Source organism: Macaca fascicularis, chromosome 1 (assembly GCF_037993035.2).
Source record: "Macaca fascicularis isolate 582-1 chromosome 1, T2T-MFA8v1.1".
NCBI classification, from domain to species: Eukaryota; Metazoa; Chordata; class Mammalia; order Primates; family Cercopithecidae; genus Macaca; species Macaca fascicularis.
The window spans coordinates 80,687,643-80,703,205 of NC_088375.1; the positions used below are offsets into that span (position 1 = coordinate 80,687,643).

At 37.3% G+C, this 15,563-nt stretch overlaps 1 protein-coding gene across 4 annotated transcripts in view; it reads right to left on the minus strand.

Annotated features, from left to right (window-relative positions):
- The window catches only part of AIDA (axin interactor, dorsalization associated), a 42,683-nt gene that overhangs the window by 17,729 nt on the left and 9,391 nt on the right, over positions 1 to 15,563 (minus strand). For 2 of the 4 annotated variants that reach the window (XM_015440188.3, XM_074036976.1), the window contains exons 3-6: positions 7,764 to 7,817; positions 7,343 to 7,397; positions 1,222 to 1,285; positions 560 to 666 (exon numbers count right to left, since the gene is read on the minus strand). In XM_015440188.3, coding sequence (XP_015295674.1) covers positions 560 to 666; positions 1,222 to 1,285; positions 7,343 to 7,397; positions 7,764 to 7,817 — 280 coding nt within the window. Of the gene's footprint in view, positions 1 to 559; positions 698 to 1,221; positions 1,286 to 7,342; positions 7,398 to 7,763; positions 7,818 to 15,563 lie in introns of all 4 variants that reach the window. The other 2 variants (XM_065542338.1, XM_074036975.1) reach the window with 2 other exon arrangements.

Consider the following 15,563-nt stretch of genomic DNA (forward strand, 5'->3'; position numbering starts at 1 on the left):
AACACCTTGTTTCCTCTGTAGTCTGGAATTTTGGTCTGTGCCAGGCAGAAAGTACCCACATACCCAGTCCCCAATAAAAGCTTTGGGCACTGACTCTAAAGAGCTTCTCTAGTAGACAACATTGTGCATTTCATATATGTTGTCGCAACTTGTTGCATGGGAAATTAAGCACATCTTATGTGACTCTACAGGAAGGGGATTCTTGAAAGCCTGCACCTGGTTACCTCCAGACTTTGCCTGAATGGCTTTTCTGTTTGCTGATTTTGTTCTTGCATTCTCTTGTAATGATTCCTAGCTATGAATATAACTATATAGTGAGCCTCGTGAGTCATCCTAGAGAATCACTGAACATGGGGATGGTCCTGAGGACCCCTGACACGGAGAGTAAGATAACTTCACACCCTACTTATGAAATAGCTACTGCCAATAAAGTTTGCCTAAGATTAGCATGAGCTTTAGAGTGGTTGTATTGCCCCACTAGCAAACACCAAAGTAAGTTTCAAACACCCTGACTTTGGATGCAGTTAAGTAATGTTTATTTTTAATAAGTGATACCTACCGGGAACTCTAGCAGGAAAAGAATCAGGAGACCCTGCTCCAGCACCACCCTCTTCTTCATCTTCTTCAAATTCCAAATTCTCTTCTTCACCAGGTGCCAAAATTCTTCTACATGAAAAAGGGCAGAAAAAACAACGAACTGCAAAACTAAATATACTAGAGAAGCCTCACAAATACTCGTTTCCCAGGCAAGATACTGATATTTTAAAATGCTGATAGGCTGGGTGCGGTGGCTCATGCTTGTAATCCTAGCACTTTGGGAGGCCGAGGTGGGTGGATTGCCTGAGCTCAGGAGTTCGAGACCAGCCTGGGCAACACGGTGAAATCCCGTCTCTACTAAAATACAAAAACATTAGCTGGCCATGGCACCGTGCACCTGTAATCCCAGTTACTTGGGAGGCTGAGGCAGAAGAATTGCTTGAACCTGGAGGCGGAGGTTGCAGTAAGCCGAGATAGCGCCATTGCACGCCAGCCTGGCTGACAAAGCAATACTCCATCTCAAAAATAAAATAAAATAAAATAAAATAAAATAAAATGCTGATATACTGTTATCACTGTTGATGTCAATGATATCAATAGTACTAAAGTTGATATTTAAGAAAACCCAGAAATATCTGAAAAAGAGGTAAAAAATAAGAAAACAAATATAAATGTTTCTTTTACCTTAATGGGACAGGCTGAACATCAAATGGGAATTCTTTATTATATGTAAGAATATTCTTTAGGACTAGAATAAGAAGATAAAGAAACATGAATTCTTCCGTGAAGCAAAATAAAAAATTATATCTTAAATGATTAATTTTTAATCAATTTTATTATGCATATTAATATATATTTTTAAATTCCCAGCCTTACACCATTTGAGAGCTACACAGTACATTTGTCTACTGAAGGTCTTAGCAAAATTAAAATATCCATGGTGTACTCTAGGTACCAGTATCCTCAGAGTAATGTCAGATCTCCAAGAAGAGTAAGTTCCAGAGTCTCAGAGCCCTCATGGAAAATGAATCCTATCTACAAGGTCTTAGGTGAGACATGGGGTACCAGAAAAAGAGAAGGCCTCCTCCCTATAGTACTTTAATTAAAAGATTTGAGCCTGAGCAACACAGGGAGACTCCTGTCTCTACAAAATAAAAATAAAAATGAGCCAGGCATGGGGGTGCAGGCCTGTGGTCCCAGCTACTCAGGAGGCTGAGGTAGGAGGATCACTTGAGCCCGGGGGGGTCAAGGCTGCAGTGAGCCATGATCATGCCATTGCATTGCAGCCTGGGCAAGAATGATACTCTGTTTAACAAAAAAAAAAAAAAAAAAAAAAAAAAAAGTTGTATAGAAGATGCCCAGTTAGATACATGAGTACATTTTATTCTCAGTCCTGAGAAGATTTCCTCTCAATGTCATCAAACTGGTAGTTTGTAGCAGCAAGGTTATAATTCTCATATTTCTTTTATGATAAAATTTATTATACTGAGTCCTGGCATTCTGAGGCTTAAAAATTATTATAATCAGTCATGTACCACTTAATAATGTTTCAGTCAGTGACAGACCACATATGTGACAGTGGTCCCATTAGATTATAATGGAGCTGAAAAATTCCAACTGCCTAGTATATACTATACTTTTTATAGTATATTGTTTACATAGAACTTACTGTACTTACTATATTTTTATCATTATTTTAGATTGTACTTCTTCTACTTATTAAAAAAAAAAGTTAATTTTCTTTCTTTTTTTTTTTTGAGACAGTCTCGCTCCATCGCCCAAGCTAGAGTGCAATGGCATGATCTCGGCTCACTGCAACTTCCGCTTCCCAGGTTCAAGTGATTCTCCTGCCTCAGCTTCCCAAGTAGCTAGGATTACAGGCGTGAGCCACCACACCTGACTAATTTTTGTATTTTTATAGAGATGGAGTTTTGCCACATTGGCCAGACTGGTCTTGAACTCCTGACCTCAGGTGATCGCCTGCCTCAGCCTCCCCCTAAAAAAAGTTAATTATAAAACAGCCTCAGGCAGGTCCTTCAGGAGGTATCCAGAAGAAGTCATTGTTATCATAGGAGATGACAGCTCCATGTGTATTACTGCCCCGGAAGACCTTCCAGTGGGACAGGATGTGGAGGTGGATGACAGTGATATTGATGATCCTGACCCTGTGTAGGCCTACGCTAATGTGTGTGTGTTTCTTAGTTGTTTAAAAAAAAAAAAAGTTTAAAACGTAAAAACAAACAAAAATTAAAATAGAAAACATTTATAAAATAAGGACATAAAGAAAAAATATTTTTGTGGCCAGCGCATTGGTTCACACCTATAATTCCAGCACTTTGGGAGGCTGAGGCAGATGGATCACTGGCAGACAGGAGTTTGAGACTAGCCTGGTCAACATAGCGAAACCCTGTCTCTACTAAAAATACAAAAAAAATTAGCCAGGCCTAGTGGCACACGACTGTAATCCCAGCTACTCCAGAGGCTGAGGCATGAGAATTGCTTGAACCCAGGAGATGCAGGTGGCAGTGAGCGGAGATCATGCCACTGCACTCCAGCCTGGTCAGCAGAGCCAGACTGTCTCAAAAGCTGTCTCAAAAAAAAAAAATATATATATATATATATAGAATATATATATATTTGTACAGTTGTACAAAGTGTTTGTATTTAAGCTAAATGGTATTACAAAAGAGTCAAAAAGTTTTAAAAAGTTAAAGTCAATAAAGTTTATATATAGTAAACTAAAGTTAATTTGTTATTAAAGACAGGACAATTTTTACAATAAATTTAGTTTAGCCTAATTGTACAGTGTTTATAAAGTCTACAGTAGTGTACGATAATGTCCTAGGCCTTCATATCCACTTATCACTCACTCACTGCTCACCCAGAGCAACTTTCAGTCCTGCAAGCTCCATTCACAGTAAGTACCCTATAAAGGTATACCATTTATTATCTTTTATATGTATTTTTACTATCCTTTTTCTACTATGTTACATACATAAAAACTTACCACTGTGTTACAATTGCCTACAGTATTCAGTATGGTAACAGGCTGTAGAGGTTTGTAGCCTAGGAGCAACAGGCTCTACCAGCTAGGTTTGTATAAGTGCACTCTATGATGCTCACACAACGAAATTACCTAAGGCTGTATTTCCTTGACTGCATCCCTGTCATTAAGTGACAAATGATTGTATATATACGCATAGGTACTTACATATGTATATACACACATGTACTTCCATATTTATATACACACTTTCACAAAGAGGGATTTATCCTGAAGAGAAGTCTTCAAACAATATGGGATCACCTCCTGTGTTCTGGCTGTGATCAATCTGTATTTCAATGGTTACCTTCCGACATGTATACTTAAAGAGAGGCATCTTACAATTCTAGCTACCTCTGAAGGGTACTATAAGTATGTAATTCAGCTTCATTTCTGGCCTTATGGGTGCCCAGTAACTACCCGTGATTACATTAAAGTGAATTCACAGCGTTAACTGGAAGACCTAAAAGGCTTCCATGATTTTGTATTCAATTTATTCAATCTTTAATTTTGGAGTTCTGGAGTTCAGAGCTAAAATGGTTGTGGCATATTGGCATCCCAAAGGAGGAAAACCAGAGACTGCACGTTGCAATTCCATGACTTCCTCCAACATTCCTTCATCTTCTTCTTTTATATATATAATCTATACCTGTATATATATATAAAATCTTATATATAATCTATACTCTCCATACATATAATCTATACCTTCTTATATATATAATCTTATATACATAATCCATAGTATATTCATTCTTATATATGTAATCTATACCAAACCCTCCAGTGAGAAAGAACTCTGAGGCTTGTGTCTAGATTCTCATTTATTCTCTTTCTTTCTTCTTCTCAACAAATATGGATTGAGTGCCTATAATGTTCCAGTCACTGATTTAGGTGCTAAAGAGAACAGTGATCAAGACAGAGAGTCTTTGTCCTCATATATGGATCTCAGACTCTCATCAGAAAAAGCGATAAGCCAACAAGTAAGATAATGTAACTGTGATTAGTGTTATAAAGGACACAAACAGGATGAGTGTGCAAATGGATTAAGTAGAGAAGAAGGAAAACTTTAGCTAAGGTAGTCAGGGTAAGCCTTTCAAAACTAAATGATTAGAAGACATTGAGCCATGACCTAGGATGAGAGGCACCATCTGCAGGCAGCTGTAGGGAAAGGGCTTCCCAGGGATCAGCCTGGAGCAACAACAAAGGCTCTGACGCAGAAACTAGTCAGGCTTGTTCAAGGAATAGAATTAACTGTATAGCAAAAGTTTGATAAGCAAGGCAGAAGTGTCAGAAGATGAAAGTTAGAAGGTTTGAAATCAAATCCTAGCCCAAGAATTATGCCAATGACTTAAACATTCACATAGCCACTCTGAATCTCAGTTTCCTCAATTCTACAATGAGAACATTTCCTCAGAGTGTTGTGAGAATTAAAATCATGAAATTACACAGAAAAATTTAAAGTATAAACCTACATTATTGTACAACTCATTCTCTATCACTATTCAGCTGACTAGAATCTTTGCATTTCAGATCTCACTAAAAAGCACTATTTTTTAAAAAAAAATTATAAGAACATCCTTTCTAAACTTTGTACATGATAGCTCATTGTGAGTAAATAATAACTTCAACTCAATAAATATCAGTTAATCACTAACATAATATTGTATTAGATACTACGAATGGGAAAGGCGAACAGGTGACAAAAAGGACCATGTGTCCTTCATATCAGAAACAAAAACGTACAGTAATATTTTAATAATAAAACGGGGGAAAAATCAATCTTTAATTTGTGTAAAACACCAATTAAAAAGTTAAAAACTGTATCAGTTACTAGGAATATCTTCCATTTGTATTGTAATAGAAGAATTAAACAGTATTTTCTTTTCTTAGGTATCAATGCTTTGAAAAGGAAATGTTTGTTTTGGCATAATAACCTTTCATTATTTTGTTTTTGCAAGTGTAGAGTGTATCAAATATTTAATTTATGTGGATAATTTTGGAACCAAAAACAGATCCTTTCTTACTTTCTGTAGAATAGGTTTCCATTTTCATCAATTATAGAATAACAGGGATTCTCATGTACTTTAAAAACAGGATTTACCTTAAACTTTACATAGGGTTTTCCTTCCACTAGTAGTACTAATTATACTTTAGGAGGATGCAGAGAAGGGGAGAGGTGAGTTTATAATTTCATATAAGGTATTAAATGAACACAAAGTACACCATGGGCTGGGGACTCACTGGCTCATTCCGTAGACTCTACACACTGAGGACCTCTGAATGGCAGATGCGGGGACGTACCCCACTAGTAAAAACTGCACTCCCAGCTTGCTCTCACAGAACATGGACCTGCCACCCTCCTGAAGCTTACACTCTAGAAATGGGACACACACACAAATATCAACATGTGTTCTCTTTGCCACTGACTTATTTCATTTTTGTGGTAGGCAAAATGGGTAACTGTTCCCATCTGAAAGATTATTTTCTAATATGAGAGAAGTTTCCCTGAAGATATTCAATTCTATTCAATGTAACAAAATTTGCCATGCCCATACTACATACAAAGCACTGAATTAGGCTCTGTGGGAAAAATACAAAGGTTATTCACAATCTCTTTGAGGAGTGAAACAAATACAGGACAAACAATGAAGATGGATATAAAAAGTGTTACTATAAAAGATAGGAAGCCGAGTTTAATATGGCTAGAGGAACAGAGAAGGACGGGACATCTGAGGGACTTTGAAGGACGAATTTATTGAAGGGAATTTTACAGGGTCATGAAGAGATATGTTTGAGTAAGAAGTAGTATGTGACTGAGGATTATTATAAGCAAATTAAATGTATTTTCACAATCAGTATGAATTTCAGACACGATTTTCAAGACATTTTTTAAAACTCTGAATAATACATTAGCAAAACCAACCAACCTAGTTCAACATAATGCAAGTTACAGTCAATAATTTTCCTTAGAAGAGGCTACTAAGGGTTGAAGTGAAACAGCGAATTGTTTCAGCTTTGTTCAACTATAAAGTGAGAGAACTCAACTATATGACTCTTAAAACTCCTTTCTGTTCTAAAATGCTATGATTTTATGATTCCTTGCTTAGAAATTTGACTTAGATGGATAAATAAACTCTTTTTACATGAAAATGTTAAGATGTGCAATCTTGTCTCAATGAAAAATGAGAATACTGACTTAGATTCAGTTTTATATTCAACTCTTGTGCATTTGCCCATATTGCAAAGAACATTCATCCGAATTAGCAAAAAAGCTTTACGTGGCAGCACGCTAACCACCAAAACATTTGAATAAATTATTTACTTCAAAAAAGTTTTAAAGAGAAAGGAAAATGAAGACAACAAAAAAATATTTTGCAGAGCAGCTCCAACAGCTGGACTGTAGTTTTCAATGACATGCAGTGTAAATGGGCATCAATGACTAAAGCTTTACTTCCTCCACTAGATGCTGCTGCAAATGTTTACCAAAGTAACTGTGGTTTTATTAAAGTGAGCAAGACAAAATAAAGGCTAATACACATTTAGATGAGGTACAACCTCATACATTCTATAGCGAAGATAAAATCCAAAAAATAATTACTATAAATGTTACAGAAGTAACAAAAGCACCCAAAAAAAATCACATAGGACTAGATATTAACAGAAATAAATCAAATCAGAATCTTTGTTATATAGCCTTAACATCTATAATAGATTAATTTTCCAAAGGAGTATCACAAAAAAATATAAACTTAAACTTACTTGGTTCTAGCTTCTTCAGGTCCTCCAGTTTAAATTCTTCTTGAGACTGTGTGGACTAAATTTAAAATAAGCATATTACATCTTTGCACTACAAAGATTTCACTGCACCCTGTCTTTTAAGCGGCAAGAACCAAATATTCAAAAGGAATCTATTTCTTGCTTTCAAGGTAGAAAATGAAAAGTCTCAAACTGGTTTTTGTTTATTTTTGGAACACTCAGGCCAAAAATAACAGAAAAAACTGAAGTCATATATTTTATTTTACAATGTACAAAACATGAACTTAAAAAGTATGAATTTAATATATGCTGTTATAAAACACTTCTGAGACAATACTGCTTTTGAAATGAATGTCTAATGTTTTATGAGAATAATGCAGAATAATTTATTTTCCTTGTATAAGAGAGGAGAAAAACTCCTTACCTGTAAAGCTGCACTTCGCAATTCCAAGCATGTTGCAATTTTGCCTATGGTTTTCTGCAGAGGAATAGAAAAAGCTATAAATACCAAAACTGTCATAACTGTTAGTTCAAATCATCAAGTTAATTTTTATTAATAAAAGATCCATAATTCTCTTAAATAAGTTAAACTTTATTTCTTTCTGGCATCTTTCAGACTTCAGAGAAAAGAAATAAGAGGCAAAGGGTTGGGATGAGGGAGAGAAGGTGAGTATGTATATTCTCCCCTGACCTAATGTGCCACAACTAATTCTAACTCAAGTTTGCTTTGATGACAGCTGTAGATATGATTTGAAGGGCTGCCTGGTATCTTCTGTTCCAAGCTTCACCTTTTCTTCTCCATAAAGCCTAAAATTCACTTTTTAAAAGGCTTAAAAATATCTGAAAGTTAGCACAATGATATAACTAATTTAATTTTGACTTAAGTCCAACACCAACTTGTTTAATTAAATACATAGGCAACACTAAGCAAAACTGATATTGTGATAAACGGTGATAAATTTTATAGTTGGATCTGTTTTATATAACATGAGCTGTAAAATGGATATTAATGATAGGGCATAGATAGCATTTGCCTTTAATAAGCTCATGTTGTATTAGGAGAGATAAGACAAATACAGAATCATTATAAAAGAAAGCAGACATTTGATTGTATGAGCTTTAGCAAGATATGCCATTATATGACCTAAAGAAACAGAACAAGATCTGTATTAGGAATCAAGCCCCAATGACCAGGAGGATTTTTTTTTTTTTTTTTGAGACGGAGTCTCGCTCTGTCACCCAGGCTGGAGTGCAATGGCGGGATCTCAGCTCACTGCAAGCTCCGCCTCCCGGGTTCACGCCATTCTCCTGCCTCAGCCTCCTGAGTAGCTGGGACTACAGGCGCCTGCCACCTCGCCCGGCTAAGTTTTTGTATTTTTAGTAGAGACGGGGTTTCACTGTGTTAGCCAGGATGGTCTCGATCTCCTGACCTCGTGATCCGCCCATCTCGGCCTCCCAAAGTGCTGGGATTACAGGCTTGAGCCACCGTGCCCGGCCTGTTTTTTGTTTTTTTTTTAAACTCTTTCAGATCTGCCCTTTAAGAAGACTACTGTGGCCAGGTGTGGTGGCGCACGCCTGTAATCCCCAGCACTTTGGGACTCCGAGGCAGGCAGATTACTTGAGGTCGGGGGTTCAAGACCAGCCTGGCCAACATGGTGAAACTGTCTCCACTAAAAATACAAAAAAGTAGCCGGGTGTGGTTGCAAATGCCTGTAATCCCAGCTACTGGGAAGGCTGAGGCAAGAGAATCACTTGAACCTGGGAGGTGGAGGTTGCAGTGAGCTGAAATCACGCCACTGCACTCCAGCCTGGGTAACAGAGTGAGACTCCATCTCAAAAAAAAGAAGACTATTGAAATAAAAGTATACATAGATTGAAGTAGGAAAGGGCAAAGACTAAAGGCAAAATCAATCAGGTTATTTCAATTGTCCAGGTAAATAGTAATCAGAACAAAAATAGGAATAACTAGGGTGGAAATTAAAGAGAGATTCATATAAGAAACATGTATCAGGGCAGGCAGCTGAATTATGTCCATCAAGGCTTTTAAGTCCTTCCAAAAGAGATGCTTCTTAAGTTTTTATTAGGAATAAATCCAGATCATAAAAGTATTTATGTACAATGTCTGCAATGCCTACACAATGAATATTCTGGGAAGGAAAAAAGCATGTTTTTCTAAATGTATTGATAACTTGCAAAAGTTTAGTAAATTGGACTTGGTGGTTTTCTCTTTTATCAATTTTCTTTGGAAGGTGAATAAGCAGCAAAGAAGAGTAACAAGTGCTGTCCTGGCCCCAGCACTTATGCAAGTGGGCGCTACATAACTACAGCATGTACAATAAACGGCTGATACAACAACTCACAAAATAAACCACTACTGAGTAAGATATCACTCGATGCCGAAGAACAAGTGACAATATTGAACCATCTCTACAATCTCTAAAAATTCTTTTTAATCCCAATACAAGAGTTTAGAAGATGTCCAATTTTGTTCTGAAAACTTAAAGATTACATCTGAAAATTACATTTATATATGGCAACTACAAAAGATTTCATGATATTCATAGATTTATTCACTCTCAAACTGTTGCATAGAAACCAGCAATAGTCTTTTCTACATAGAATCCAACATCCTCAAATTATTGTTATTCAAACACACCACTCAATTCTAACACAACTAGTAAATAATTCTAAACATAAATATAATAGTAATAGTGATGGCTAACAACTACTGAGCACTTAGTAAGTGACAGGCTCTCCTAAGTGATTTACAAACATTAATTCATTTAATCCTCACTATAACTCTATGAGTTAGATACAACCATTTTAAAAGTGTGAAAACTGAAGCACAGGGAGGTTAAATAACTTGCCCTAGGCATCAATGCCTTCTCCCATACAAGTATTAATCAGGACCAACCCTGCTTAGCCTCCGAGATCAGATGAGATTGGGCACGTTCAGGGTGGTATGGTGGCAGACCAGCAATGCCTTCTATGCGATACAGCAATATAAACAACAAAGCAATATTTCTATATCAATACCATTTAGCTATACTTTTATGTTCTTTGAAAACTGATTTTTAAAAAGAATTTTGTCTGTATTAAGTGAGATATGTCAATTACTAAGTCTTTTAAAGCATTACTTTCTTTTCCTCTCTTTACTATAAAATCCATGCGATTTCATGCTTTTAACATTTAAGGTAAAATGTTGTAGTTTAACAACTATGAGTCCACTAATAAACTATTTTAAATTTAAACATTTCTTGAAGCAGAAGCAACAGTTTTTTGTTGTTGTTGTTGTTGTTTGTTTGTTTTTAATATACGGACTCTCGCTCTGTTGCCCAGGCTGGAGCGCAGTGGCACGGTCTCGGCTCTCTGCAACCTCTGCCTCCCAGGCTCAAGCGATTCTCCTGCCTCAGCCTCCCGAGTAGCTGGGATTACAGGCACCTACCACCGCGCCCAGCTAATTTTTGTATTTTTATTAGAGACAGGGTTTCACCATGTCGGCCAGGCTGGTCTCGAACTCCTGACCTTAGGTGATTTGCCCACCTCGGCCTCCCAAAGTGCTGAGATTACAGGCATGAGCCACTGCACCCGGCTGCAACAGTTTTTTATACAGAAATCTACTGAACTATGGCAAAATACCTCCACAGGCATTATTCATAACTATTTTAAGGAACCACACCGAACCTCAGTATTTAAAAAGGAGTAGAACACTATCATTTCGGCTATAGCATTAACTTTTAAAACATATAGAATGTATTGAGATCAAAATCAAGCGCTTGCTACTGTAATTGTTTCACTTAGAAACAGATGACTCAGAAAAATGATTAAGAAGCACAAGTTCACATGTGTCAGAGTATATGTACTGACAATTAAAACTTGAATTATTAGCACTCAAATTAACTGCTCATATCCAATATGGTATAAAAATGGAAAATGCTTTCATTTTCAAAATATTGGCGATTGTGATTGCTAGGAAAATTGACAGCTCAAAAGATCAGTTAAAGGAAAAGATGGAATAGAAATGGACAATTAAAGAGCTAAGTTAATTTTGCTAAAATGTCTTCAATCTGTGTAAGAAAAAATAGGTTTAAAAAATACACATAAGGTAGAATGTTCTCAGTTAATCCAGACTTAATTTTTTAGATTCAAACAGCCAGTAATCTACTGTCTAGCTGGGAGCTGGAGGTGGTGAAGGTAGAACTGGGGGGGAAGAGATCAGGGTAAGGGTGGAAAGGAGAGCCTTATAAAATATAAAACAAGCAGATAGTGCTGGAATTCTTATTACCACCAAATTTGACTCAAAACAGGGAAATGCTTTCTAAGCATCATGAGACAGGATATTCTATTCTGTCCAGAAATTTACTTGAGAAAATCTACTACACCAAAGTCCGGAATTCAGTGGAATGAAAGCTTTTGGCAGCTATTCGTTGGTTACTAAACCCAGTTGTTATAATGACAACACTATCAGGAACTGAAACGAAAGCTAAGTGAACTAATCATAAAAGAGGACCAAATAAGTGTTATGAATTTTGCACCAGAAATTGCCGAGAATATTAAGAATAAAAAAAATGAAGTTTTCATACTATTTATCACCAATTAATAAAGTTTAGAGAGCAGTAGTTCTGCTTTAGAGCTCGTTAGACTTAAAATAAATATCGTGAAAATGAATGTAAGTTATTCTCTCAAAAACGAGAATGTATCTAAAAAATCAGAATTAATCTTGTCTTAAATAACAGTCACATGCGAATAAATATCAACACCTAAGACACAGAATAGCATTTATTCATCAACTTTTTTTTTTTTTTTTTTTTTGAGACGGAGTTTCACTCTTGTTGACTAGGCAGGAGTGCAGTGGTGTGATTTCGGCTCACTGCAACCTCTGCCTCCCGGACTCAAACAATTCTCCTGCCTCAGTCTCCCAAGTAGCTGGGATTACAAGCATGTCTCACCACACCCAGCTAATTTTGTATTTTTAGTAGGGATGGGGTTTCTCCGTGTTGGTCAGGCTGGTCTCAAACTCCAGACCTCAGGTGATCTGCCTGCCTCGGCCTCCCAAAGTGCTGGGATTACAGGCGTAAACCACCATGCCTGGCCCATCAAATATTTTTAAGAGCTCACTGTGCGCTAGACAGTAACAAGTTTCATTAAAAAAGCACTTTAAAAGTATGGTTTTTGTTTGTTTGCTTGTTTTGAGAGGGAGTCTCGCTCTGTTGCCCACGCTGGAGTGCAGTGGACTGATCTCGGCTCACTGCAAGCTCCGCCTCCCAGGTTCTCACCATTCTGTTGCCTCAGCCTCCCGAGTAGCTGCGACTACAGGCGCCCGCCACCACGTCCGGCTAATTTTTTGTATTTTCAGTAGAGACAGGGTTTCACTGTGTTAGCCAGGCCATCCTCGATCTCCTGACCTCGTGATCCGCCTGACTCGGCTTCCCAAAGTGCTGCAATTATAGGCGTGAGCCACCCTGCCCGGCCAAAGTATATATTTTTTTTAAATCTTCTTTCAAAGTTGTACAAACTACTGAATGGTTGGCATAATTCTAAGATTTGTCACTGCTACGAAAACACTAAAAATAGTAAAAGCATAAAAATTCCAATTCAAGAAAGAACAATTTTGCTTAGCATAATGTAAAGAACATTCTCCATGTTCCTCTTTTGAAGAAAACACAATTGAGTTTTTTCTCCTTTGGCTTGCATGCTAGGTCTGGCATTTAATTAATTTTGCAGATCCAAGAGTTTATATCAAAATTTCCCATAATATGTTTCAGAACACTAAACTCAATGAAATGTTCTTTGAAGGGAGAGGGAGACTTCCAAAAGCAAACAAATTTTAAAATACTACATGCCCAAACTCTAAAATATTCAACATACACATGTGCATACTAAAGGTCGCAAGAAGTCACGAACTCTATCTGTTCAAATAACATCTATCAATTTTTCAGAACCAATGTTCCCCAGAATACACCTGGAAGATCTCCGTTTTCTAATTATTTACTAATTTAGAGCCTCTGATAACTTCTTCCTTATGTGACATTGAAATAAGGCCTACATATCAGTATGACTTTTTTTGGCCCACTGTGAATGTTTTACTTGTATTTTTAAAGAAAATTAAACTTTTAAAGTCATACAACTTGTCTTATATTCACAATGTAGTATACAGTGATTTGGGGTTTCTTATCCAAGCCCATAGAATAGGCAGGCAGGCACAAGCTCTCTCTGTAGTCTCAACTGGCAGCCACAAATGCCTCCTAGGCAGGTATCATAAATAATAAACGCCTCCGAAATCAGGCCTCTAGTAAAGAAGGAGGTGCAGAACACTTCAAAGTAAAGGACATGAGAAGATTCAGGGATACTCTAAAGCTCATTTAGAGTTCTCCAGTCCCTCATTTCGTACATAAGAAAATTAAGGCCACAGCCACAGCAAGAGCAAGACTCCCAGTCTTCTGATTCCAGGTCTCAGTTCTGTCCTCTAAGTCATGCTGCCTCCTGTGGCCAAAAATACAGTGGTCATGTGGCTGCTAAGGAAAAGCTATAAATTTAAGACTAAATAGCATTATCAAACACCAGCTTCAGCCTTAGAAAGTTAAAGAAAATTAAGAAAAAGTTAATTTTTTCTCATTAATCTAATCATTATATGATAGGCTCATTTCTTGATTTTTTTTTTTTTTTTTTTGAGACAGGGTCTCACTGTGTCGCCCAGGCGGGAGTATAGTAGCATGATCTCAGCTCACTGCAATCTCCGCCTCCCGAGTTCAAGTGATCCTCCCACCTTAGTCTCCCAAGTAGCTGGAACTACAGGCTTACACCACCACGCCTACCTAATTTTTGTATTTTCAGTAGAGATGGGGTTTCACCATGTTGCCCAGGCTGGTCTTGAACTCCTGGGCTCAAAGAATCCTCCCAACTCAACCTCCCAAAGTGCTAAGATTACAAACACGTGGCACCATGCCCAGTGGTATTTTTTTTTAAATATATTTTTTAGTGTGTTTTAGGTCAAATCACTTAATATTTGAGGTCATGTGGCTCATATATCCTATACCTCAGTGCTGGAAACAGGATGTAAGTAACTCAAACAGGTGATTAAAGATTAAACATTTTTTAATTCCCTGAGTTTTCATTCTGTTTCCATATTCATGACACATTCTGATAGCTATTTATATATGTAGCTATCTGATATTCTGTTTATCAAAATTTAGGTACCGTAACTCCCAATTCTGTGATGCCAGCTGATCATTTCCTAATCAATTCCTAGAGAAATTTCAGATTTTACAGAGGCTCCTTTCCTTAAGCTAATCAGTCATTTCCGCTGTGGTCATTATTTTCCAGGGCTAAAATCCTAAGACTCCTAATATCTACTGTGCATACTAGGAACTACTAAGAAAAAAATATATTCCTTTTTTTTTTTTAATTTATTTATTTTCGAGACAAGAGTCTTGCTCTGGCTGTCGCTCAGGCTGGAGTGCAGTGGTCCTATCTCGGCTCATTGCAACCTCTGCCTCCTGGGTTCAAGTGATTCTCTTGCCTCAGCCTCCCTAGTAGCTGGGATTACAGGCACGCACCACTACACTTTGCTAATTTTTGTATTTTTAGTAGAGATGGGGTTTCACCATGTTGGCCAGGCTGGTCTCAAACTCCTGACCTCAAGTGATCTGCCCACCTCGGCCTCCCAAAGTGCTGCGATTACAGGCATGAGCTACTGCACCCAGCCAAAAGAAAAAAAAATTCTTTTAAATTGTAGTAATTTTTTTTAAATACCAAATTAAAAAGTACATTAGATAAAGTAGATCATAAATATTTTTAAAATGCAAATATACAAACCTGCGTTAAGAAATATGTGTAAAATATTTTAAAATGCAAATATACAAACTTGTGTAAGCCCCTAATCTTTAGGGGCTTCTTCCCAAACTCCTATAAATAAGAATCAAATAAACATAGATGAATAGACTAAAATGAATGTTGTTAGGCTTACTGTAAAAGTGTGCAAAAAGACCGGGCGTGGTGGCTCACGCCTGTAATCCCAGCACTTTGGGAGGCCGAGACAGGCGGATCACGAGGTCAGGAGATCGAGACCATCCTGGCTAACACGGTGAAACCCCGTCTCTACTAAAAATACATTTAAAAAAATGAGCCAGGCGTGGTGGCAGGCGCCTGTAGTCCCAGCTACACGGGAGGCTGAGGCAGGAGAATGGTGTGAACCCAGGAAGCGGAGCTTGCAGTGAGTGGAGAT